The sequence below is a fragment of the Streptopelia decaocto genome, assembly GCF_964273445.1.
Source record: "Streptopelia decaocto genome assembly, chromosome: 10".
Classification (NCBI taxonomy): Eukaryota; Metazoa; Chordata; class Aves; order Columbiformes; family Columbidae; genus Streptopelia; species Streptopelia decaocto.
The window spans coordinates 11,686,116-11,710,837 of NC_138665.1; the positions used below are offsets into that span (position 1 = coordinate 11,686,116).

The following is a 24,722-nucleotide window of genomic DNA, read 5'->3' on the forward strand; positions in this document are numbered from 1 at the left end:
GTCATACTGCACAGTGGAATGGAAAGGGACCAGGAATATATTGGTAAACAATACTTTTTTACCCATTCATTTCTGACATCAAGAGACAAAAAAATACTGTTGGCCAGTAGATTACTACATGGATTCAGAGACATACAATGTATGTCCTCTTGTAAGGAAGGTTACTTTCCCCCTGACAGTCCAATACCCCTAACTTCGATCTTGGATCAGGTTATGCCACACGCTTCACTAAAGCCAAACCCTAGACTAGAGAAAATGACCTCTTAAATTAAACCAAAGCTCAAAACGACAGAATAATCCCTCAAAGACAAAACAAAACCACAACAACAAAAAACCAACCAAACAAAAACCCCCAAAACCACCAAACCCAAAACATGCACCAAACAAACAACAAAAAACTCAAGATGCCTCTTTTGGCTGTGTTCTATTCTAGGACAAATGTCACCAAAAGCCTGTTTTAGAGATTCAGTCAACCTTTCATCTTTTTAGCAATAAAGACAAAAACTGGAGTCTGAATTACTTCCAGCATGTTGGGAGGACTAAGGTCTGCTCGACCTTTTGCTTTATAACCATCATGTCCAGGTTTTGTACAGAGCAAATGGTAGAAGTAGTCTTCTGTGGAATTTTATAAGATCTTGATGTAAATTTATACTACTTTGGGACTGCTCAGCTATTGGGATTTGCTCAGGACTTCTATCAAATATCTTCACTGACATGTGAAAACCACTTTTTCTTATTACTGCAAAGCTTTGTTTTTTTCTATTGGCATAGCACAAAGATTCTTACCAGTAACCTTCAATTCAACTGTTCTTCGTATAAGTTTGCCTTCAAACTTTAGTTCACAAGTATAATTTCCTCCATCTTCTTCCTGGACTTCTTGTATTAACAGAGTATTCCCCTTCTGAATTACAACGCTTCTCCACATTTTTGGCTTACATTCCTGCAGAAAAAAATTCATTGCAAAAATTACTCAGCTTATACGACATAAAACAGTGCCGCCTAATCACAATTTTGGTATCATAAAATCATTTCAGTTGGAAGAGACCCTCAGGATCATCCAGTCCAACCACAACCTAACATATCTCTAGCACTAACCCATGTCCCTAAGAACCTCGTCTATGCACCTTTTAAACCCCTCCAGGGATGGTGACTCCACCACTGCCCTGGGCAGCCTGTTCCAAAGCCTGACAACCCCTTCCATGAAGAATTTTTTCCTACATAAGTAAACAACCATCTCAATATATTTTGCAATTCAAATATAATTTCAGAAAGCACAGAGATCTGAAATTGGAATTAATTTGAAGACAGAAATTAAACAGAAATATTTTTAAGGTTCAGTGATTCCCACTGTATCACATAAGCTGTGTTTAACACATGGTGCCCTGAAGAAATGGTTAAGTATCTTCTCTTTTTAATGATGAACAACTGCCAAGGCCTCTACTTTAGGATGGACCATTAAAATGCATCTCTGTTTGAAGGGAGTAAGGGCAACAACCGTTAAGAGTTAGCCTGAAGGCAAACTTTACACACAATCTCAGGCTAGAACCATGTACCAAGAGAAGAAAACGGGAAGAACAACAGCAGTTTTGTGAGCAGTTCAGGAAGCCTGGTTTCCTTATGGTGGTCTTTTTCACCACTGGTTGAGAAACAAACCAATCAAAAAAATCTAACTGGTCTATCCTATTGTGGAAACAATCCAGATTTTACTGTCAGAGGTCTGCTAATTTCTCTAAAAGAGAACCAATTAATTGCTCTCTTCTGCTTTTGCACTGTGTTCACCTGCCAGAACAATCTGAAAGTTTCTTTTTCTAACCTGTTTGTTCTCCTTAGAGACTCCAAATTTTTTAGGTTTTTTTCCCGACAATAATTAAGTTGTCTACTATCATGCTTTTTTCCCTTCTATGAAATTTAAGTGGCAGCACCTCAAAAATTCTATTTTTTGTAGGGTAGATAACAACTATTTGTCCTTTACTTACATTTTAATCATTTTCACAGCCCTTCCTTCAACCCAGTAGTAGAAAATAGATGGTGGAAATGGATTGACTCTGCATTCTAGATGTAATAGCAATTTTTCCTCTGCCACTTGATATTTCATTAAACTGCTCTTATTGTTAAATCCCATTCTTTCAATCAAGCCTTGACACATACATTTATTTCAAAAAAATCATTATACGTCTAATCAAAACAGTCCTAAGAGGTGTAACGGTGCTGTGTGTATATCAATGGCATTAATTGTGGAAATCTAGAAATAAATATTTCATGCCGTGTTAATTCTAGCCAGAAGTGAAGTTCATATTACTGTTAAAACAAATCCTCATAGCAAATGTTTTATTACTTACTGAGTGCACATGTGGAAATCTATTCAAGCATAATTATTTTAAGAGCGTGTTTAAATTACAGTTAACTCCCTGTAAATTAATGCAATTATTGGCTCAGATTCATTAATCCCTTCACATAGAGAAGCCTTCTGGAAGGCAGAGTCCTGAACATGAATTTACACCATTATTGTCCTTTCTGATGAGGTTCTTAGGGACATGGGTTAGTGCTAGAGTTAGGTTAGGCTATGGTTGGACTGGATGATCCTGAGGATCTCTTCCAACTGAAATGATTCTATGATTCTATGAACTACCACCGAACTGACAGGTTCTTGAGAACATAAGGATTTCTCTTTTCAACCAAAGGTAAAAGAAGGAATTTCAAGGACTTCCTGATATTTATCTACTGTTTGATTTTGGACAACTTATGCTCTCCCCTTGGACGAAAATCTTCTCTAAATATTTCAGCATATTGAAAAGGAATTGCCCCCCAAGTGCCCCTGGAGCAGATTGACACAAGAAGGTGGCTGATCACACCTTCAGGTACATGCCAAACTCAGTCACAAAGGTAGAGGGAGAAAAACTTCAGGATCCCTTGTGCTATGACTGCAAACAGATGCCTTCTTCAGAAAGTGAGGGTCAGATCCTAAAGTTGAATATCACTTTATTCTTTGGGAGAAGGAACCTACTTTTTGTTACACACATTGCCTCACTCAGCATGATCTTAAATCCCACACTATAGTTTGTAGGGGTTACTCCATTAATTACCATATTATTTTGAAATCCAAGTAATTATCTATTTTCTAGAATCTGGACTTATGCTCTTACGAATAAGAAGACTTGTATTAACACTTAACACCATAATACCCTCTAGAATATTTTTCCAAAACCCTGTTTCAGGAATAACTTTCAAGGGATAACCTGACATGTATACTTTCTGCATTACATTGACATTTCACATGACTGAGCTTCCTGACTCAGGTCCAGATAACATAGGTGTTGTCTAAGAACTGAACTGACAGCACCTTATTGTTAATTTTTGATAAGGAGGTATATGAAATAGGTTGTTCCACTAATGTATCTTTTCATTATCAAGCCAGACTAGGGGCTGTTGGATTTGATTGTCTCACCATTATAAATTCTGTTCAATTTCACCATGGTGATGACTTGTTAGTCAGCTGTCACACACCAGCCCAGTATCACACAACTTTTGTCTGCAACCCAGATAACAGGTGTGGGTATATGGAAAAAAGACACTTCTGTTCCCTTTCTTGGTCAGCCCAAAGCATCATTGATATGGGGTTGTACAGGCATCTTCCTTAGACTGACTTGTGCTTCTTGACAGCTGAAGATTACTCCTGCCAGACTATTTTTGCAGTGTTCTCTTGCAAAAAAGTAAGATCTCCAGTGATCTGGTGTTCAGTAATACAATACCTAGGTAGACAGGGCAAGAAAGAGTTTCTCTCTGGTACCCTTTTTTCTTCTCCAATATGTCAGACTTAACTGAATACATATATTTTATGTATGAACAGCATTGAAGATACCCGCCCCTATGCTGAGAGAAACAACTTCAAAGGCTGAAAAAAAAAAACCCTTTGTTTATACTAATAGTGGGTTATGACACACATTTTGTTACTATGAGATACAACATGTGAGATTTCTGTAAAAAAAATAGAAACAGGTGACAGCTTTTAGAACTGCTCTTTTCTGATGCTACCTGCTAAGCAGGAAGAAAATGTGCAGCTCTACACATATTACTTATTTCACACAAAATAACTATCTTTAAAGAACGTTATTAAGGTTAGCAAATCAAGCACTCAAAATTTAGGATTAAACTAGTTTATGTGTTTCTGTCTCCATTACCTGAACAAAGTTTGTCCTAAATTCATTCTGCCTTTATCCCTAAAATACAAACTCTATTTTCCACAGGCCCCACTGAACTCTTCCTCTTGCCTAGTTCTTGTTCCCCTGTGACTTCCAGCTCTTTATTCTCTTAGTTGTTCCTTGCAGCAAGTTGCACCTGATGGCTTTTCAAATATCAGACTTTGGTCCAAGTTAAGACAATGTGTATAATTTGCCAAGACAAACCACTGCAGGCTCAGAAAAGGCCGTCTGTACACTTCAGACTGAAAACAGGAGAAGTTTTGTATAGTTTCAGCACAATAGCAATAAGACAGCAATAGTTACCTTGTACCACACCACATCAGGCTCTTGACCAGCTGTTTTGTAATCCTCAATATCAGGACAGGAGATTTTCTTCCTCTTAGTGACTTCTGATTTTTCCAGATATCTGATCTTGCTGTTGTAGCAAAGCCCAGATTCATTCTCAGCTACTGTCAAGGACATGGACACCTTCATGCAGTATGTCGAGTTTCTGCAGGGACGGAAAGATGTTTTAATTTACCATACCTCCTTTTTAGCACGCTTGTTCCAGACAGTAAGTTTCTTTGTTAAGCTCTCACCTTCAGGAACACTTCAGCAACACATTAAAATAGTGACTGTCATGCTGTGCATTTCCAACACAGAGGAATTACTACAAAATGTAAAGGCTCATTTCTGATTTACTATGAATAACGCTGTAGAAATTTTGTTGACAAGTGATCTAACCCAACACAGCAGCTCTTTCGAGCTTGCAAGTCTATGAACACACAAACCTGTTGGCATCTCAAATGTTGGTCAGGATACACTGTCCCAATCCCTCTGTGTGTCACACACATTCCTCCTCTCCCACGTTCAGGAGATTTCACTCCAGCACACAGTGCTATACATGTGAGAAGAAAGGGTTATGTGCTGGATGTTAAAGCACTTCACATGGGAAGAATTCCGCCCCCCTGAAGGAACTGCTATATAAAATCCTACAGCATGTCATATGTGGTAGGCTGCCCAGGAAAGCAGTGGAGTCACCATCCCTGGAGGTGTTCAAAAAACATGTAGATGGGGCTCTTAGGGACACGGTTTAGCACTAGATTTAGGTTATGGTTGGACTTGATGATCTTAAGGGTCTCTTCCAACCAAAATGATTCTATGATTCTATATGGCTGTGGGTCAACCTGGACTGGCTGCCAGTCAGCCACCCAGCTCCCCTCTCTCTCCTTCTCAACAGGCTGGAAAGGAGAAAATTGATAAAAAAGCTCATGGGTTGAGATAAAGACAAGGAGACCACTTGGGAACTACTGTATGGGCAAAACAGACTCACGACTTGGAAAAAAATACTTTAATTAATTGCAAATTAAAATCGGTTTCCCTGAGGTGCTGCCAGCCTGGTTGAGGGGCTCAGCTGTGCCCTCACTGGGGCTGCTGGAACCAACTGGAACCAGCTGGGACCAGCTGTGCCTGGTGCAAGGCAGCGCCTCAGCTCCCTCCGGGACCCGCAGCCCCACGGCCAGCGCCTGGCACAGCACTCGGCGCACACACGTGAGAAGTCGCACTGGTGGTTACACAGATATATTTTGGTCTTAAAATCTTGAAAAATCTCATCCCTTAGCACTTCAAACCATTACCCGTGCTACCCCCAAAGAAGTCTGAAAGAGTTAAAACCAGGCAAGTGGGTTGCAAGCTACACCTAGTTTTTCTTAATATCAGGGTAGAATAGACAAAACGAGCCCAGCTCCTGTGACTCACGATCATGAAAATAGCATTAAATTAAATTCCTTCAGACTAGCAACTTTAACAGAGTTATCAGACACACAATAAAAAACCCGAAACTGGTGCTTGTCATGGTGTTACTGTGAAGCATTTGCACTTTGCACATAATCGCTGCAAGCCAGACTGTCAGCTTCTGCCCTTCATTAGGTGCGATGGCAAACAGAGTCCTTTATAAAAGCAAACTACAAAGTACAAGCAACAAAATAATGAGGCTCTTCCTCCCATCATGCATCATATTGTCATTTTAATCGACTGCGCCACAACCAAAAAAAGCCTGGAGGAAAACCGACATGCTGGGTAGCGACTCCCATCTGAGGCAGTTGTGGTGAGGTCTTGCGGGAGATATCCCCGCTTTGCCACCGCCTCTTCCATCACAGCCCTGCTGCAAACTGGTTTAGCTGAGGCACGAGGGTGGCATGGCAGACAAAAACCACCCTGCACGCCTAGAAAGCGACCCGCCAGTCAGACCCTGGCACTGCTGATACCGGCTGCTTGCTCCCTCCAATTACACTCAGGACAATGCTTTTAATTCTTTTTTTCTTTAAATAAGAATCCAACACGATCCATAACAAATCTTTTTTTATGCAATGTTTCAAGAACACGTCACTGTCAAGCGAGCCTGTAGTTAGGAAGAAAATAAAAAGGTCTATAGGGACACTTCATCACAGCACTAAGCTTCATGCTAAACAAGTGGTGACAAAACACTGTGCAAATGGCTTCTTGTCAAAGGTGTGCCATGAGCAGGTATTTGCAGAAGGAGACATTTGCAAGGCAAATCGACAGGCAATCTTCAGAAACATCCCGTTTTCAGCATCGTTAGTGTTACATATTCAGCAGAACCACAGACTTCCCCCTTCTTACTCCCTTCTCTTCAAAATGCCGCCTATTCATTTATGTAATAGAATTGGAGAATATTTTCTCTGCCCCTCACCTCAGGGTGGAAAGGCTCATTTTGCACACTGCCACGATGTGTCTCAGTTGAGAGGCTATAGAAAACTCTCATCCTCACAAACTACCCAAATCATATTGTTTTACCAGAAACAAAAGTTCTCTGGACTGAAAAAAAAAAAAAAGAAAAAGCATCATTTGGGGTGTGTTTTTCAGAAATATGATTTAGGAAATATAAGTCAACTTCCTCCCAACCTACTTGCTTTTGAAAAGGGTTACCTTTTTTTGTAGGAAGAAAACAAGACATATTCAGAAAGTTTCAAAGCTTCCTAATACAGCACTGAAAATCCACAAAATATGGATACAACCACTCAGTATAATCAACAGTAATTAATCAGTAACAACTATTTAACTTTCCTGAATGACTACAAGTATTTCTGAGTGCAAATAAGGTCTCATGCATTCAGTAATAATGATCCAGGCTAATCAAGAATAATGACTTTGAATAGTTGTCCATTACTTGGTGTTATTTAATGCTGCTGTGTTTTCTGCTAACAATCTTGCATTATTTAGATTTTATTTTGAACAGCGCTGGAGGCTACTGCTATTTAAAATGCTTCCTGGAACCACAGCCTAAAAATGTAGTATTCTTTTCATTATTTACAATTAGAATTGAGTAGAACTGAGAAAACTAAGTGCCTGGAGAGGACTATCACTTTTGTTCACACTCCATGATGGAGACAATGAATCTATTCAGGCTCATGATGAAGAAAGCCCTCACTAAGCCAACAGCATTAGACTTGAAAGCTTTATGAATACTTCTTCACCAGCCACTCACATTAGCTGGTATTATACTGCTTGTATTTCAGAAAAGGGTAACTTCTGCAGGAATTCCAGTGAATGAAGCAGCAGCTTTCCTTTAATTTAGCCAGTTTGGGGTAACAGTTATATTTCAGTCATGTGCAAAAGGAAACAGCACTTTGATCAGCCTCACTGTTTTTCTTATTTTTGAGGCAGAAGTCTGGGAGCTGAAGTTGGCAGAAGCCAGGAGCCGTTCCTCCCTGCGCTAGGCAAGCTGCTCCCAGGACGGTACGGACTTCATCACTCAGGCCTTGGAGCAGGTGCTGGGTCTGTGCTGACTTCTTGGAGGTGCCCACGGCTACCAGTTTTCTGTCAGCCCAGATGCTGTGAGACAAAAGCTTCCTAAAAAGATACATTGCCTTTGTTTTACCCAGAAAACTGCCATAGAATTAAGCATGTTCATTCCATATAGGAATTAGCAGATGAACCAGTCAATTTTCCTACACAGAAAAAAACCTTGTAATTCAAACTGTAACTTGCAGAAAAATGTGCATTTGGTTTCACTGGCACATGGGAATGTGCAGCCTTCCCTTGTGGGGCCTGGGGCACGAAGGGGCTCTCTAGAAGGTGACAGCTTGCGGAAGAACTCTGGAAGGGGCTCTCAAAGACATCGTGAGTCACTACAGCACTGTTTTTACCACCTGGGTAAGCAGACAAGAATATTATGGTGCTGGCCACCACACAGGACGCTGATGTGATGGGAACTCACCTACAGAGATCCTTCAGGAAGCCCACGTTGCTGCTATGCTGGGAGGGACCCAGTTCTTTCCAGTTGTTTTCAGGACCTCTGTGCCCACAACAGCTCTCCTTGATGAGCTGCATTTAAGTTTTTTATGTTAAGAGTCTTTAAAATATTTTTTTGTAAAGATGTGAAGGCTGACTAACATGAATCCTAAATTTATTGCTTTTCTTCTTTTAAAAGCTGAACAGATGCCCTATGAATTATAGAAAGGAGAATCTACTTTTGTTTTCAGTACATGGTCATCGTGGAGCTTGGTGGGGGAGGTCAGTGCTTCCCAGCACTTTGCAGACTGGCAGGAAAGGTTCTATGACCATTTTTAATGAGGACAGCTGGAACACACAAAGAACAGGAGACAACAATAGCAAATCTGGTAACCTGGATTTTGCTGTCAGAATCAGTGGCTGAAAGGAATAAAAAGTAAGTATCTTCCATGTGGATGAGGATGATGATGGAGGGCTTGAGGTGGTGATCTCAGTATTGAGAAGCCAGGTAAGAAGAGTTGAATTTAAGCAGAGAACATTGGAACCCAAATGAATCTGGCAGACTACAGACAGACCAGCTTCCACATATAACGGAAATAAGCCTGTGAGTCTGAAAGTGGGTATTTTAATAATTTGTCTTCTCCAAAATGTTTCCAAACTATTCGTTTTCCAGGGGAGTCAATTTCCAATGGTTTCCATTTCTATAGATTGTAGCAATGGTCATATGGGGAATGGGAAGAGGGAAGAAAAGAAAGAATCATTCCACAGTACAAAGAAAAAAAAATAATGGTCTTATGTTTTCACACTGAAGCTAACATTTGTAATTCACTGTTTCAAGGGACTAGTTATAAACTGGGCCTACTCTCTGGACTGGAAACGTGAAGAAGGGTTTAGCTTTGCCAGAGTTCACAAAGCAGCTTTCTTGGTTCTGGTGGCATTTGTAATCCCCAGGGCATCTGGAACTGGGTTTGAACCACAAACTGAAGCCAGCTCAGGATCCAACAGGAAGCCACAGGGAAAGGCAAGGGAGTTTAACAGGTCTCATCACAAAAGTGAGCAAAATTGTGAGTTTGGCTTGACTTCAAAGCAAGGACAAGAGGGAAAAAGGAGGATATAAACAAATGGATAAGAAGGACATTTGAAATGGAAGTGTCAATCTCTAAACTATTTTTCATCTTGTTCTGGATTCAAGACAATCCATCAGTCCTAAGGCTGAATTCAAATTAGAGTAAATATACATACCTTTGGAAAAAACTTTTTGCTTCAGCATTTGTGTTTCTGCTAGTGAGGGTGGTTTGTTAAGAGTAAAGTAAAACACTCTGGCTGCTTTAATGATGGCTCACTGAAATACTGATTGCGGGACTGTGTAGGCTAACCCTTACATTCACTTTTGCTTGTTCTGAGTTAAAGCAATAACAGTAATAACTGCACCACTATCCTCCTTTGTCCATCTGAAGGTCCACAGCAATTAAAGCACCACCAGATCCACTTCCAGCTGCTATAAGAATATGCTTTGTTATCAGCTTTCAGGCTTAATTGAGCATTTGATTATTTTCCTCTCTCTTCATAAGAATTTTATAAATTTATTCCTGTCTAAATTTCACACTTCACATAATAGTTACCAAGCAGCTTCACTGGTATCTGAGCTTGTTTTGCTCAGATCAATGAGGCCATGGTTTGGTGATCCGCTTAAAAAATAGGTTCTTATTGTTGGTTTTTTTTTTTTTTTTTCAAATTGCATAAAACATCTTTCCTAAGAACAAATGCATCAGTACTTACTCTTCCAAGGTTTCATTCAAGTGCTAACTTATTTCTTGGTGACCAGCACTGCTACATGTTTGGATCATTGTCTGGAAAAGATCAAATTCCCATTTATGGTGTAAATCACTCTCAGAGGCTATAAATCACAGGTCCTTCAGAGTTTTTGGATTTTTTCTTCATATCAGCTCTTAACGTGAGTGAGCAATGCCCGAAGAGGAGCAATTCAACAGCAAGCAATGTTGTAGCTGCTCCCTGAACCACAAGCCAAGAGATGCAGTGATTCTGCAGCACGTGTGCGTGTGGTACCTGGCCTTGGCACAACTCCAGATATTCATGTCTTGTATTCTGCTTGCTCCATGCTATAATAACTGTAATTCTAATACCAATTCCTATGCATGATATGGAGAAAACCTAACCATATGTTGCCTCTCATTTCTGACTGGTTTTTAACATCCTACTAGTAAAAGAAAACAACCTAATGGAAGTAATCTCAGAAAGCGAAGTGCTAAGACAGTATAATGTTACGAATCTGAAGTTCATGCATTATCTCTTCTTCCTTTGATCCTCCAACAGAGGCCTGTATTGTGAATCCAGAAAGAAGTACCATTCAAGGCCTCATTCCCTTCAAATAGAAAAAGGATTTGTGCTAAGCTAACCCATCACTCTTTAAGAATTTTTATTCTTTCTGTACTTCTTTTCTCCTAAGATTCAGTCACTACACAAGACTCACAATTTGAGCTTGATGAAAACAAACTAGATGTCCCTGAGGTTCATGTTTTACAATGAAGAAAGGCCATACAATCACTATTCAAAAGAAACAACTTTCAAGCAAAGTCACTGAAAGGTAATTTCAAGAGGTTCGCATTAATGACAGCTTGAAATGCAGATATTCAGGTATGTCTCCTCAAGTTAACCATCAGGAATACAGTTCACACCAGAGGGACTTAAAAGCCAGACCTATGCTCCCCTCTGTCAGTTTAGGCAATTTTCAGGTTTCCTGGATACTGGGGCAGAGAAGATGTTCAGATCTAGCAGTTGGGTTGAGTTTCTCAGAGTTGGGTCTCTCTCTTGCCAAAGCTTAGCTCTAAAGTTGGACTTCAGATAACATCCTTATTAAGAGGGAAATGTGACACAAAAAATTGTCAGGATGTGCTTAGTACAGTCAGTGATTCAGTCACTAACAGCAAGGCCACGATTTGAAAATTCAGTGATAATCTCTAACATCACGTTAAGTCTCTCTGAGGATAGTGGCAGCCAGCCTGATTTTGCACATGGTTAAGGGTCAGGAGGAGCGATTTCTTTTCTGGTTGTCTTCACACACAGATGCACTGGGCCTGCTGACCTCTGCATCGTGACTGAAGCAATTGAAAAACAAACAAGTCAGCAGTCAGTCATTCCAACAGGGACTACTCAGGCACAGAGGGAAAACCTCCCAGCATTTAGGTTAAATCAGACAGGTCAACAGTGTTCCTTGGTTTTGTTGTCTTCTTGTTGGTAGTGGCAGCTTTTAAAATCTTCAAAAATGTTAGTTATTAGAAATAATTATATGAAAATATAATACAGAATACAGAATAAATGTAGAAGCCAAAAGAACACCACATTATCTCATCATATCACACCTAAGTTCATGAACTACCTGGTCTCTACCAGCTTCAGCACATCCTGTACCAGCAGAAGAAATCCTGTAATTGGCTGTGTTTGCTCTCAGGGAAAATTTCTTCCTCGTCCTTAAGAATTACAAGGCAGCAGGTTGCCCTGAAGTTTGCTACTGCAAATGACTATGCCTTTTTCATTCATTTCCTAATAATTTTCTATTAGAACTCTGGGTATTACTGCTAAATTATACTGTCTTACAGAAGAGCCCCATTACAAATGACATAAATCTGAGGCACAGGGACAACTGCTCCCAAGAAAGTATTAAGAAATCCCCTTCCATTAATTTGGTATTTGCAATACCCCTTTTCTGGGAGCACTGAACACTTTCTCCTTTATTTCTTCCAACCCACACAGTGGGTGAATTAGTGTATCTAGCCCCCTATGCTTTATTTTATTAGACATCTAGCAGGCAAAACAGAAGTTGCATTCAGGATACACACCAGACTTGCCTTCATTGCTAAACCTCTCCGATGTTGTTGCCTCCGGGAACAAAACCTGTGGAGCACATCCAACTTCATGCATGGAAGTCCTCTTTGTAGATGCAAGGAGGAAAGTTAAGCCCCTCCTCCCCAGTTTGTATACAGGTAATTGAGCATGCAAGCCAGTGGATCAGTTATTATGTCATCGGGTATACAAGGAATGAAATAATGAAGAATCTTGAAGTAAATGTCCTTATGTCAATTTGCAATGAGAGCTGTTTGAGTCCCGCAGCAGAGTTCACATGGCTGTGTCTTCCCTTAAATATTTTCAAAAAAAGAAGAAATTACCCTCTAGGATGACTCACCAAATACCAGTTTAACTCCCTATGGTTCTGTCACCTTGTACTTTGGATGGAAAGGATTTCCTCTGGAAACCTTCCCTTTGTCTGTCCACTCACAGGACACGCAAAACATTGTCTACTGAGGTGTTCTAGTTACAGCTGGCCTGATGTGGGTTTGAACAGGAGTGGTACCTGGGCAAGCACATTGTCCTCATTGTTATTTGTAGAACAGAAGGGAAATGAAAACTCCCTGACATGTTGGAGAGGAGATGGCTGAGAAGGGCTGAACTCAGCAGTCTCCTTGCACGCAAAGCTGACTTCACGAGGAAGCAGTCACTCAACTTTGCATCCTTTTGCTCCACCACGCAAGGTCTGAAGCCCACCAGGGAAGGTATTTCTTCCACGAGCAACCAGTGGCAGTAAGCTGAAATGTTACTGATGCACTGCAGCACATGGAGCTTTCACAACAACAGCCTGTTGGGACTAGGAGGTAATGCCAGTCATTTTAAAGGTATCAAAAGCTGAGATTTTATTATGAGGAAACCTGAAGGATACACAATATTCTCATTCTTGTGAGTGCTGCTGCAACTGGGAAGTTGCTGAATGCTCTCCAAACACAGAGCAACATGGGCACTTCTGCTTGAAGCCCTGACTGCTCCTGCAGCTTCTCATCAACAGTAAACACTGGCTTTCAGAAAGACAGAGGATTAATATTTTCTCTTTTAAAGCTTTAGACAAGGAGGGTAATCGGAATATATCACTGGGGAAAAGAAACAAATCTTCGTTTTTCTACAAGTGTGAAAAGAACATGTAGAACTGATTTCTCTCAATGAACACAATATCATCAAAATGATTTGCAGGGGCACCATTAGTTTTTACACAATTTTAGATAGAAAAGTAGTATTCTGATTCTACTTTCCCCTGTATTTTGATAACGTCTAAACATTATTTCTCAGCAAATTAAATTTTATTTTGTCATGAATCATACTGACTTTACATTGTATCCACTCTAACGCTGTATTCAGGTATTGAATACCATATATCACAAGGATTTTGTTTATGCAGAATCAGTCACTTTTAATGTGGGAAATGTCACCCACTTTTAATGGTGACATTTGATGTCAGTGTCATACAGAGCCTGAGAAGACTATGCCTCGCTGAATCCATGCACTTGCTCTACATGTGAAATTTAGCTGGCTTGTACAGACGTGCCTGGGACAGTACAGCATGGCAGTCTGAGAGGTAACTACGAGATGCGTAATCCATCAGCTACTTAGATGTGCTCCTCTTAGCCATCTGATGGTTAAGGACACTGGACCACTAGGAACTCTCTTTGGATCTTCACAGAGTAAGCCTATGGGATAAAAAAGCACTTGCCTGTGAAACACATGGAAGGAGGTGTTCTATGACTAAACTGGAATTACAACACCACATTCAAAGGGATGTGACATCCAAAAATCACCTTTGTCGTGAACTGTTGAGAACTGAATAAAGCCAAAGCACCTGAACATGAAACATTCTATAATAAGAAGATATTGCCACCAACAAAATGAATAACTGTATTAAAACACATATTGTAAGAACCATGAGAGATGGCTACAGAGAAAGCGACCTTACCCCTACACATTTTCACATCACAAATTAGTCCAACTTTCCTGTTTAGACCTGAAAGCAAGTCCTCTTTCCTTTTGCTTAGAAGCCAGACTTTCAGCTCTCAGAAAGTGGGGCAAGTTTTCCTGGGATGATAGGTGCATACTGCAGTATCCAGGTTGTAGGCATTTGAAACAACTTCCTCAGGTCCTTCTAACACCCACTGAAGCAAGAGCACAAAGGTTATGCTGCAAATAAAGTTTTATTGACAGCCCCTCCAAGTTGTCTAAATCTGATTTTGATTTGCTGGTCATGCGCTCCACAGACATTCAGAAGCCTGAAGGCTTAAAATCTACTATCAGTCTATTTTATTACTGCTCAGAAAGTAATATCTCAATATTTCTGCAAAGGCTGGATTCTTCTGTTCATGTCCGTAGCAATGCTGCTCTACATTAAGAACTGTGCAGATGGATAGGGAGAAAGTAAGGGAAAAGGATATGCCGTTCTCATAACCTGATTTGTTGGCAGTTCTCTGGCATCGAATGCTGGTATTAAAGATCTGCAGGCTTATTTTCTCATAGGCATTCAAGGTCCTCACTACCCTGTTATTCTGCATCCTGCACAAAAATCGAGGTTTAGCTCCATCAGCCAGTCTGGAGACGACAATCATCCACCCCCTGCTTTTCCTGCACACCCAGACTTTCTACCTCCTGATTCACATTATGGAAATTGAGTTATTTTATTTCACCAACAGTTAACTAACAGCAAATATGCACTAATGTTTTACTGCTCTTGCTCATAAAGCATTTATTCAGTACTTCAGTTTATTTCAGAGCTGGGTCCAGTTAGAAGAAAGGGCTCCAGGAGCAGTCCCTTGCTGGGGGCAAAGGTGCAGCTAAACTTTGCTGAGATTTCTTCCTTAGCTCATCTTCTTTCACCAGTTTAAGAAGATCTAAGTAGGCCCAGTTCTTGTTCCCTCTTTAGAAAACAGAGGCTTTTAACACAGAAAAAACAGTGTATTTGTTCAGAGAGCAAAGGCAGCACATAATCTGGCAAATTACTGTTTTATGTACTCAGAACTTTAGGGCCACCCCATGCGCTTAGATCTATTTTAGTTTCCATGTTTGGTTTTGGTGTTGTCACCTCTGAATCCTTCAGTGAAGATGCTTCGATCCAGAGTGCTGATGTGAAAATCCCAGAACACCAGCCCTCTGTAACAGAAACGCTGACAGCTTTATCTGAAGGTAGCATTGGTGGGTGCTAGAAGATTAATGGCATATCCAGGGACTGTAACTGCAGAGCCTTCCCAAATGCAGCATTTCCATATTGGGCAGTAAAGTCACAACACAAATGTCCCAGCATTTATCTGGGAATTGTAATGAAACACACATCTATCCATTAGTCAAGATCCCTTTTGAACATCACTGGATCTTGTTGTTGTAATATCCTTGATTTGGCACAGAAAAGGCACCTGAAAACAAAGTAGATGCATGGGATTCGTGGGGATTAGCTGACACAGCTCAACTCTGCCCTCTTTTAAAAGCCCCTGCAGAATCAGGACTCCTTAACATGTAACAGCCATGCTTAACACTGGAGAAAAATACCACCCTTTGGTTTGCATCCAAGAGTCAGCTCAATGTCAAAATGTATTGTGAGAAGAGAGAAGTTTTAATGCAAAAATCAGTTCCTATTATACACACATACCCACATCTGCCTATGTAACAATGTCTAACTGGTTAATAAAGGAGAGGCAATACTTGAATTATGGTATCAGACCTCTGCAGCCTGGAGAAGCAATCTTTTTCATTTATGCTGCTCTAATATTCCTTAATTATATTCGGTATTACAGGTTCATTTACAAAACAGACATTATTATTATTATTATTGAAATGACAATTCTGTATAAGAAAGACTTCACTGACATATTTAATTTTTACCCATCTCCAAATCACTGTCACATCGGCTCATATCTACCCTTCTGAAGCAGCTTCTGAAAAATTCCTTCCAATTGCTTTAAACTCACCCCTTGATCCTACGAGCACCCAGGAGCAACCAGAAAATGCAGCTTCTTGAAAAACAGGGCTTATTTTTTTGTTTGTTTGTTTGGTGTTTTTGAATTGTGAAGAAGCTTTTCAACAAATAGGAAATTCAGTGAAATGAGTGAAAAGTGCAAGTGCCATTTTCCCCATGCGGTTTTCTCATTTTGAGTGGGAAAAAAAGTAACATGTCAGGGGAGGGTCAACTAGCACAGCTCTCACTATTGCCTCTCACAACCTTCATGTATGACTTGCTAAAACCCCTTGGTGTTCAACTCCCTTCCATTGAAGATCTCCCCAGCGCGAGCGTCTGCCCATCGTTTCAAGCCATGAACTTCTTCTGGGACAAGGACCTCTTGTCCCCACTCAGCCTCAGCACCACATCCAAGCATCTGACCCCACGCAACCTTTTGCACAGACAAACATGTATTTCAGAAAGAACAGTTCTAAGGCAAGAGACTTGAAGTGGTTGACTGCAACACACACCGGCCACCGGGACACGCAAATGTGGGTTTTCACCCTTCGAGCAGCACAAGGAATTGCACCCCGGCTTCCCACGCCATTGATGAGTGGCTAGAAAGACAACAATTCAATTTTGAATTGCATTTGCAGACCCAAATGAAAACTTCTTTGTCAAGAAAAACGACAAAAGTTTTACATTTATCTTAGAGCCGAAAGCACTTTCCTCCTTGTTTTCTCTCATTCAGCTACCAAAACAAAAGACTCAGTTGTGCATGTAACCCTAAACCCAGTGTTGCACACTGATGGACAGTTTCCTCCTCATTTCCACTGCATTATGTTTTCTGTACTCGTTCAGTCTACAAAAGAAAGCATTTGTAACATAAACCTTAATGTTTCTATGAAATCTTACTCTAGAATTGCTGCTCTCATGTGACCTCTTCATTCTCACAAAACAGGTGATCCTGGTTAGTGACTGAAACACAAATAGCTGTTTATCCCCCTCCAAAAAATGGATTAATTAAGCTGAAATTACATGCCTAATATTGTGAATAGTCTACCACAAAAGTGTGATCATATTTCCAAACGCTACATCTAGCCCAATTTTAATGAAATTAAACTACTACTGCTGTTTCCTCAGCTATTTGAAGCCACCTATTATTTCATAAACAACAGCAAGCATACATTACCAAATTTTTGGAAGAAAAATTAATTCAGTAAAGAAAGAAATACAGTCTGTTATCTGTAACCACTATATATAATATTCTGCACTCCAACAAATCTGAAAAAGACAAAAATATCCATATTATATAAGAAAGTTCTAGCCAAAGCAGGAAAACTGTATAACCAACAAGGAAGGTCTTGTCGCTGTGTAATGCCTTGCAAGAAGCACACCACGTAGTTTTTATCCGAAAATGAGGAGAATGCATGAATTATATAAGAACTTTCCCTTTTATTACCAAAATTACTTTGCCATGTAAATGAGCAGAGAGCTTTGAAATTTACCGGAAAAAGTATGTCCCATAATTTGATGCGAGATCAATTCTCCTTTGTTCACAAAGTATTTGCATTAATATTTCCTGAATATTAAACTATTAGGTTGATTATCACAACAGTGACTTCTCATGGAAAAAGTACAGCTCCCTTGAAACATGTAAACACAAAACATTTAGAAATCACGGAGTTCACATTACATCAAAACTGTGACAGAGCAGCTAAGAAAAGAACAATTAACTCCAAAGGTGGCAACTTACTAGTGAGTTTGGCAAATGCATCTGATATTTAAACTGGACATTGGTTCCCAGTACAAACCACTATGTACCACAGCACCATCTTTGCTTTCAGTTCTTCAGGATTAAAATGAACTGAGGCAGTTGAGCCAAGGCAGCAAGATACAGACATAGCGAGAGAACAAATTCTGGGCCCTGAACAGCGCCGTTATTTTGCTGCAAATATTTGATATCAAATTCATCTAAATTGTGTACAATTTCAGTATGGAACAGCAGACAAGGATGAAGCAAGCTTCATTCTCTTAAACCAAACAGTTTAAAACTGCATCATATGAAGTGTCTGTAAACTGTTTTAAATTCAAAACTGGATCATTTAAGGGACATTGATTCATCTATTCTTAGAGAGTCCTTCGTTTTATCTTCTCATTTTAGGCACAGAGCTGACATCAACATCCACATGATGGAAATCATGAGCTCTAGCACATGCTTAATTTAAGGCTCATCCAACAGTTCCAAAATAATTCTGAGACACTAATTTCAGTGCCTTACCAAACAAGGTCTGCTTAAATTTATGACAAATCATAATTGTATATCAAAACAAACATTTCATCAAAACCAGACAGAACAGTAACTCTCCATGGCCTAACCCCATCAGAATAATTCAAACTCTTGAATAACTTAGAGGATTTGAAAAAGAGCATTACTTTGGAAAATACTTAATGATTTAAGAAGCATCCAGTTCTGAAGTTTTATGGCAAATTCAGAATTTGTAAATGTTGAACTTAAAAAAAATTAAGTGAAAGCACGTGTTTAATTATAGCAATTGGAAGAGGTAACCATAATTACTAGGGAAACTAATTTTGAGACAAAGCATTATGTGGCATATATAATTATGAGAATAAAAATAATGAGTATATATTAACTGGAATAATATCTTAATCCTGAGAGCTAAATTTAAATATTTTTTTTAACCAAGACAATCTATACATTCTTATAGTTAGACTTTAACACAATACCCACCTTAGAACGCATGTGTAGAAACCACTGTCTTGCAACTCAACCGAATGAAACCAAATTGAATCTTCATCCTTGCTCATCCTAACTTCAGAAAATATAATGGGTTCTTCTAAATCTCCTTTGTTTTTGTACCACATAAGCCTAAGACCTGTGCTTTGGGCCATGCTATAATTAGTTCTGATATAGCTGTAGAAAAGGGCACATTTCACTCGGACTGGTTCACCTGCCAAAGCCATGTATGTCTTGAGATCCACTGACCAGTCAATGCAACCATCAACTGAAACGAAACAATAATAAAGAAATATTAGATACAGATATATTTTTAAAGATAGGGAAAGGCAGCTTGTGAAATGAAGTGCAATTAATTAAAATAAAAGAACTTTTGTTTCGTAGCAATGTGAAAAACCTGAAGCAGCTATTGGCAGTTAAAGGGTTTTGTATATCTTCTTTAGTTACATGTAAATCATTGAATCATTTAGGTTATAAAAGACCTTTAAGATCATCAAGTCCAGTTGTTAACCTAGCATTGCCAAGAATGTGCATGCAACATATAGACCACATTGGGCCTGCTTAATTCCATTTCTTTAGAATATCATTATTTTCATTCCCAAAATACTGATGTTTTAATAAATAAAGTGTTTTCTCCTTAACTACTTGCTCCAGTAAACCAGTTTTCAACTCTAATTCCTTGTTGGAAGAAAATATACATTGGCATCTGATCCAAGTCTTATCTCTTAAAACACTTCCATCCACCTGTGCTAATTACATTACATAAAAAAATAAATAACAGATGTGACATTTATCATTTTCTTTTCAAGGCAGTTCCACACAGCATTTTTTTCCTACAGCCCACTCAGACTGTAGAGATACATAATGTATACAACAGAATAAAAGTACCACATGCTACCTATGCAATCAAGCTTAATACAGGAATCACACAAATACGAAAAGGGACGTTTTGATGTTCTGTTCAGCAAAAACTTTTGCAACAGTTTTCTTGGTATCTCAATTTAAAAACAAACATGTCAGCCACTTTAATATAAGATTATGCCTTACAATTTTTTCTCCCATTATTTTAAATCATCTTAGTTACAATATGATCACAGAACATGCATACAGAACATGTACCTCCACAACACATATCAGAGACCTTTTAATTCAATCTTTTTATTGCTGGAAAAACTGTAAACCTGGAAGTCAACCAATATCGCAACCAAAGAAAAAGTCTGCAAAGGCAGGTCATCAATAGACAAATACACAACGTAAAATCAATAGACTTGATGAAATGTATAGCTTTTAGAATTTGTTGATCATACCTATCTGCATGTAAGTGGAGCATCTTTACCCTTGCTGTAGCCACCCCAAATTCAACCACGTAAGGTTCAAGTTGCCTCTTCTACATTTACAGTATCATTTTTCAGGCTCTAAGTCTTAGATATTCTCATACACTCTACAATTCATGTATATCTTCAATAGTATTCACTCATTAAGTGATTTTTTTATTGACTTCCTAAACCAATGTAGTGATCCAAAATTTCTGTATGTGACAGAATATCAGATTTAGTCCTTTAGTGCCTTTTACTGCCTTAAAATTATGTCTACCATTTTTTCAGGCTTCTCTTGAATCCTTCAAAACTAACAGTGGTAAATGGAAGGTTTTAATTTCCGCACTGGAATAAATCAGCTTTAATTGTACTGTGACCATATTTTAAAGCTGTTGACACTGACCACTTTCATACATTTCCAAAACATAAACTTCCATGTAACAGCTTGTTGTAAAACAAACTTTACCTGAAAAACAAACTAACATAGGCTCAAGAAGGAAAGAAAGTCTTTTACTCAAAACTTATACTTCTAATGTACTAGGTTGGTACAAAAGTAATTGTAGTTTTTGCATTGTTTAAATTTGCCATTTGATACTGGATACATTCTTAAATAAATGTGGTTATGTTATACATCATTTTAATGCACTTTTCTTCACTGCTGCAGAACCACCTCTTCCTCTGTGTTCTCCCTTTCATGGCTTAGTACCACAGAGAACAGGACGAGTTTGGATAATCGTTACCCGAAAATCACATCTGGAAGTATTTGTTGTCAGTGCATTCCCTCCAGGTCTAAAACACCCTTCACCATGACCGAAGCTGCACATTGCACCTCAAACATTCTCTTGCCAGGACCCCATTCACCTCTCTCTGTGATGGTTTTATACACACACGGGCAACCAGCAGCAGAGCTGGAAAAAAGAATCCAAATCTCCAGGTCCTACAACCCATCCAGTCCACTTTTACATTTAAGCCTGGTTCTGACATCATAAATATAGAAAATTATTTTCTATAGGTGGCTTTGAGGGCATTTACATCGAGCGAGTACCAATGCACTCCATATAGAGCTTCCTCACAAAAGCTCTGTGGTTTTTTTAAGCCCTGCATTTTAGGCTGGGCTCTCAGCAAGAGATGCGAAGGGCAACGCTGAGCTCTCCAGATGGCTCATCCTGTTCCCCAGGACATACAGATATTCTCAGAGGCACCTTCCTCCTCTGCTTTAGCAAAGTCACAAAAGTCTAAGAGAGGGCATAAGCTGAAATGAATAGGGATGCCCAGACCTGGAATTCAGAGCCAAACTAATTCAGCTGATCTAATTCATTCTGTCAATCTTCTGTCAATCTAATCCTGTCATGCCATCTAATGCTTCCAAACCCACGTTGGTTCAGCAAAGCTAAATCACAGTAAAAAAGAACTGAAATTCAGATACACATGGAAAGCTTGTGGGTCAAGCAGAAAGGTGCCAGTTTGTCATTTATTTCACCAAGCTGAGTCGCAGTTAGGAAGAGTTACAGAAATAGGTACTGACCCAATATGGAAATGCAGCTTTGGAAACTGAAAATGCCTCTGTTTCCAATAAAATTTCTCCTACATCCACACCAAACAACTTGCCAAAGCACAGCTCAAAAAAACATTAAGCATCCTTCAGTGTCATTCAATCTGCCTCATCTTCCACTTTAATTTGAGAATTTCTTCTCCCTTCTAGTACGCGCTTCTCTACTACTTTGTTTTCAAAATTACAGCTGCTGGAGTATACAAAGCACAGTGGAAGAGACAACAGACATTCAAATGGTAATTTACAGCCACGTCATTAGAGCAGCTAAACTCTCCGGCTCCAGTCAGGGCTGGTGCAGCCCTGGCCATGCCAGTGCGCCCGTGGGGACACCGGCCATGGTGACCTGACCCCAGCTCAGCACCTGCACCTCGAGAGAAGGAAAGAAAGAAAAGGAGATTAGCGCTAGAGACCTTCTTCCCATTAACAGCATCCAAAGGGAAGAATTCCAGCAGCCAGCGGTGAGGCTGAGCCCAACACAGGGAGCGCGGCGGAGGTGGAAGGTGCAGGCACGCTGCCTGCCGGAGGGGGGAATTACAGACAGGACTGCACCCGGGAACCCCGTAACCATTCATTATCAGGGAATGACATCTGCAGAGGGGAGAAGTCTCACAGAGCGCCTCAACTAAATCATAATTACTGAAGAAAGACTAATCAAACAGAAAATGACTTTTTCCCCTTGCTCTTTTTTTCTTGTTAAATACACAGTCAGAACATTTCCCCTCATGAAGCTGTAGAGGCTAAAATCTAGGTCAGGCTCCCGCGCTCACGTGGAAGCTGGAGTTCTTCCTCTTGCCGCGCTGTCAGTCACTGGAGCGTGAGCATTGTTAGATGTGTTCGGAGTATTCTACAAGCTGTCAGTACAAATGGCTGGAGCTGCTTAGGTGCAGTTTAGCACTCCATTATCCAGAACAAAGTTTGCTGTCATTTTTGTTGGCCTGGCTCTCAATATGTAATATAATCAGGGTGGTGAGAAGAGAAAAATAATAGCATTAGAGAGAGGCACTTATTATATAATAAAGGCATGTACATCTTTTCTCTACTACCCAATAATCAGCTAATCCTTAATAAGTGCCTGATTGAAAGCCCATTCAAATTAAATCCTATCTATTGTGGGTGTATTTTAGAAACTTTCAATAAAGACAATTATTTGAAATATATTCTGAAATTTGGAGCATTGTGAGGATATGGAAAACGTTGTCCCATTTTTAGTGCAGCTTCCTAAGGAAAAGAGGTTTGTCAGTCCCCCCGCCCCATTAGCATAACTTCTGACCCAAATGACTAAATTCAATGCGATTTGGTAGAACATGACAGTGTTCAGGTACCCAAAAGCCCTACATGGGTGCAGGAGAGAGTCCTGATGTGTCCCCCACGGGCAGGGAAATGCAGCAGCAGTTAATCACAGTGCGGCCCCACTGGGCCCTTCCCAGTTCTCTATCCAGGATAATGCAACCTGAGGAGATGGTGAATTGAAAATGAAGGTTTCAAAATTATTAAGCAAATCACAGATTAAGTTGGCTGACAGTAAGTCACTGTACTTTAATGTCAGCAGTCACCCAAAGTGTGTACTGCACCTCCTTCCCCAACATTTCCTGGTAATTTCCTGTTATTCTAAATAAATCTATTTGTCTAGGGAGTCTAGATGCATTTTAAAATGAACCATAATAATTTATGAGCAATTATAGAAGAGCATGTACATAGTCTCTGAGTAATTTGTCTTTCTGCTTGCTGTCATATAAATAATTTTTTGCATTGTGAATCTGCCTGTAATAATTTTTGCAGGGATCTGTCACCTACAGCAATTTATATCATGGCATTGTTAAACATGCTTGCCTACCTTGTTACCTGAAAATCTAATTTTAAATTGAAATAATCTACAAGTAAATAATAATAATAAAAAAATAAACTAGCTAATGTATTAAATTTATTGCTCCACAAGGCAAGTAATGCTTGTGACTGTAAATACATAGTCAGAAGGAAAAAAAATCCTCTGATACAGGAGCTATGTTTTTATTTCTACATTAGCTACAGAACAGGAGATTCCAGGAACTGATGTCCATCATGCTCGGGGCTTGCAGACATGCAGCTATGACAGATGCACTCCATTAAGGAAGTTCAAACAGGGATGCAAATTTTTCAGACTCTTAAAGGGGAGAAATCAGTTATACCCCATGAATTTCAGGCAACTTGGTATTTTCAGATGTTGATTCTGGAGAAAAGAGAACACACCCTACATTTGAGCAAGCACAGTAATGCCTCTAATAGCTTTGGTTGGATGAGATCTTCACAAAGGGTCAGGGTGTTAGATCAGGCTCAGCAAACGTAATTGGTTTCACATCTCTGGCTTTCTGGCTGCGCGACGCTAATTGTGCTACGGTGCTCACAGAGCCCTGGCGGCATCTCATCACAGCCCGGCGCTGCCATATGAGACCTGTCTGTCGGCTGAGCCCAGCACGGGGTCCCATGGCACTGGACCTCCTCCCAGAGCCCTTCCCTGCTCCTCGCACCGTGAACCAAGTCAGGGAGCTGAGCCTCCTGAAAACTGGCAGCAACCAGCAGCCCCTACCCCTGTCTGTGACTCTTTAAATACTCCAATATCCAGAGATACATTTGCTGGTCAGAGAACACATTTCAGACAAGACAGACTTTGTGCACTCTTCAAAATCACAGATGTCACCTCCAAAGCAAGGTAAGATCTTTGTTTGTAGAGCTCCCTTAGCTTAGTGGACCTACCAAACCAGATGGTCAAAGGACACTCACATAATAATTAATAAAAACCCACTCCATCTCTGACATGGAGAGCCAGGTACCTGGTTTTACGGGGGAGGAGGAAAAGCTTCTGCTGGCAGCAGTGCAAAGGAGGGCGGCCTTCTCCAGCAGCAGGGCAGCCCAGCTCCAATGGCAAATG

General features: G+C 39.9%; 1 protein-coding gene across 1 annotated transcript in view; it reads right to left on the reverse strand.

Annotated features, from left to right (window-relative positions):
* IL1RAPL2 (interleukin 1 receptor accessory protein like 2) overlaps positions 1–24,722 on the reverse strand; it is a 362,581-nt gene that overhangs the window by 157,561 nt on the left and 180,298 nt on the right. Inside the window, exons 3-5 of the mRNA XM_082061910.1 lie at positions 18,944–19,217; positions 4,503–4,689; positions 787–940 (exon numbers count right to left, since the gene is read on the reverse strand). Coding sequence (XP_081918036.1) covers positions 787–940; positions 4,503–4,689; positions 18,944–19,217 — 615 coding nt within the window. The remainder of the gene's footprint in view (positions 1–786; positions 941–4,502; positions 4,690–18,943; positions 19,218–24,722) is intronic.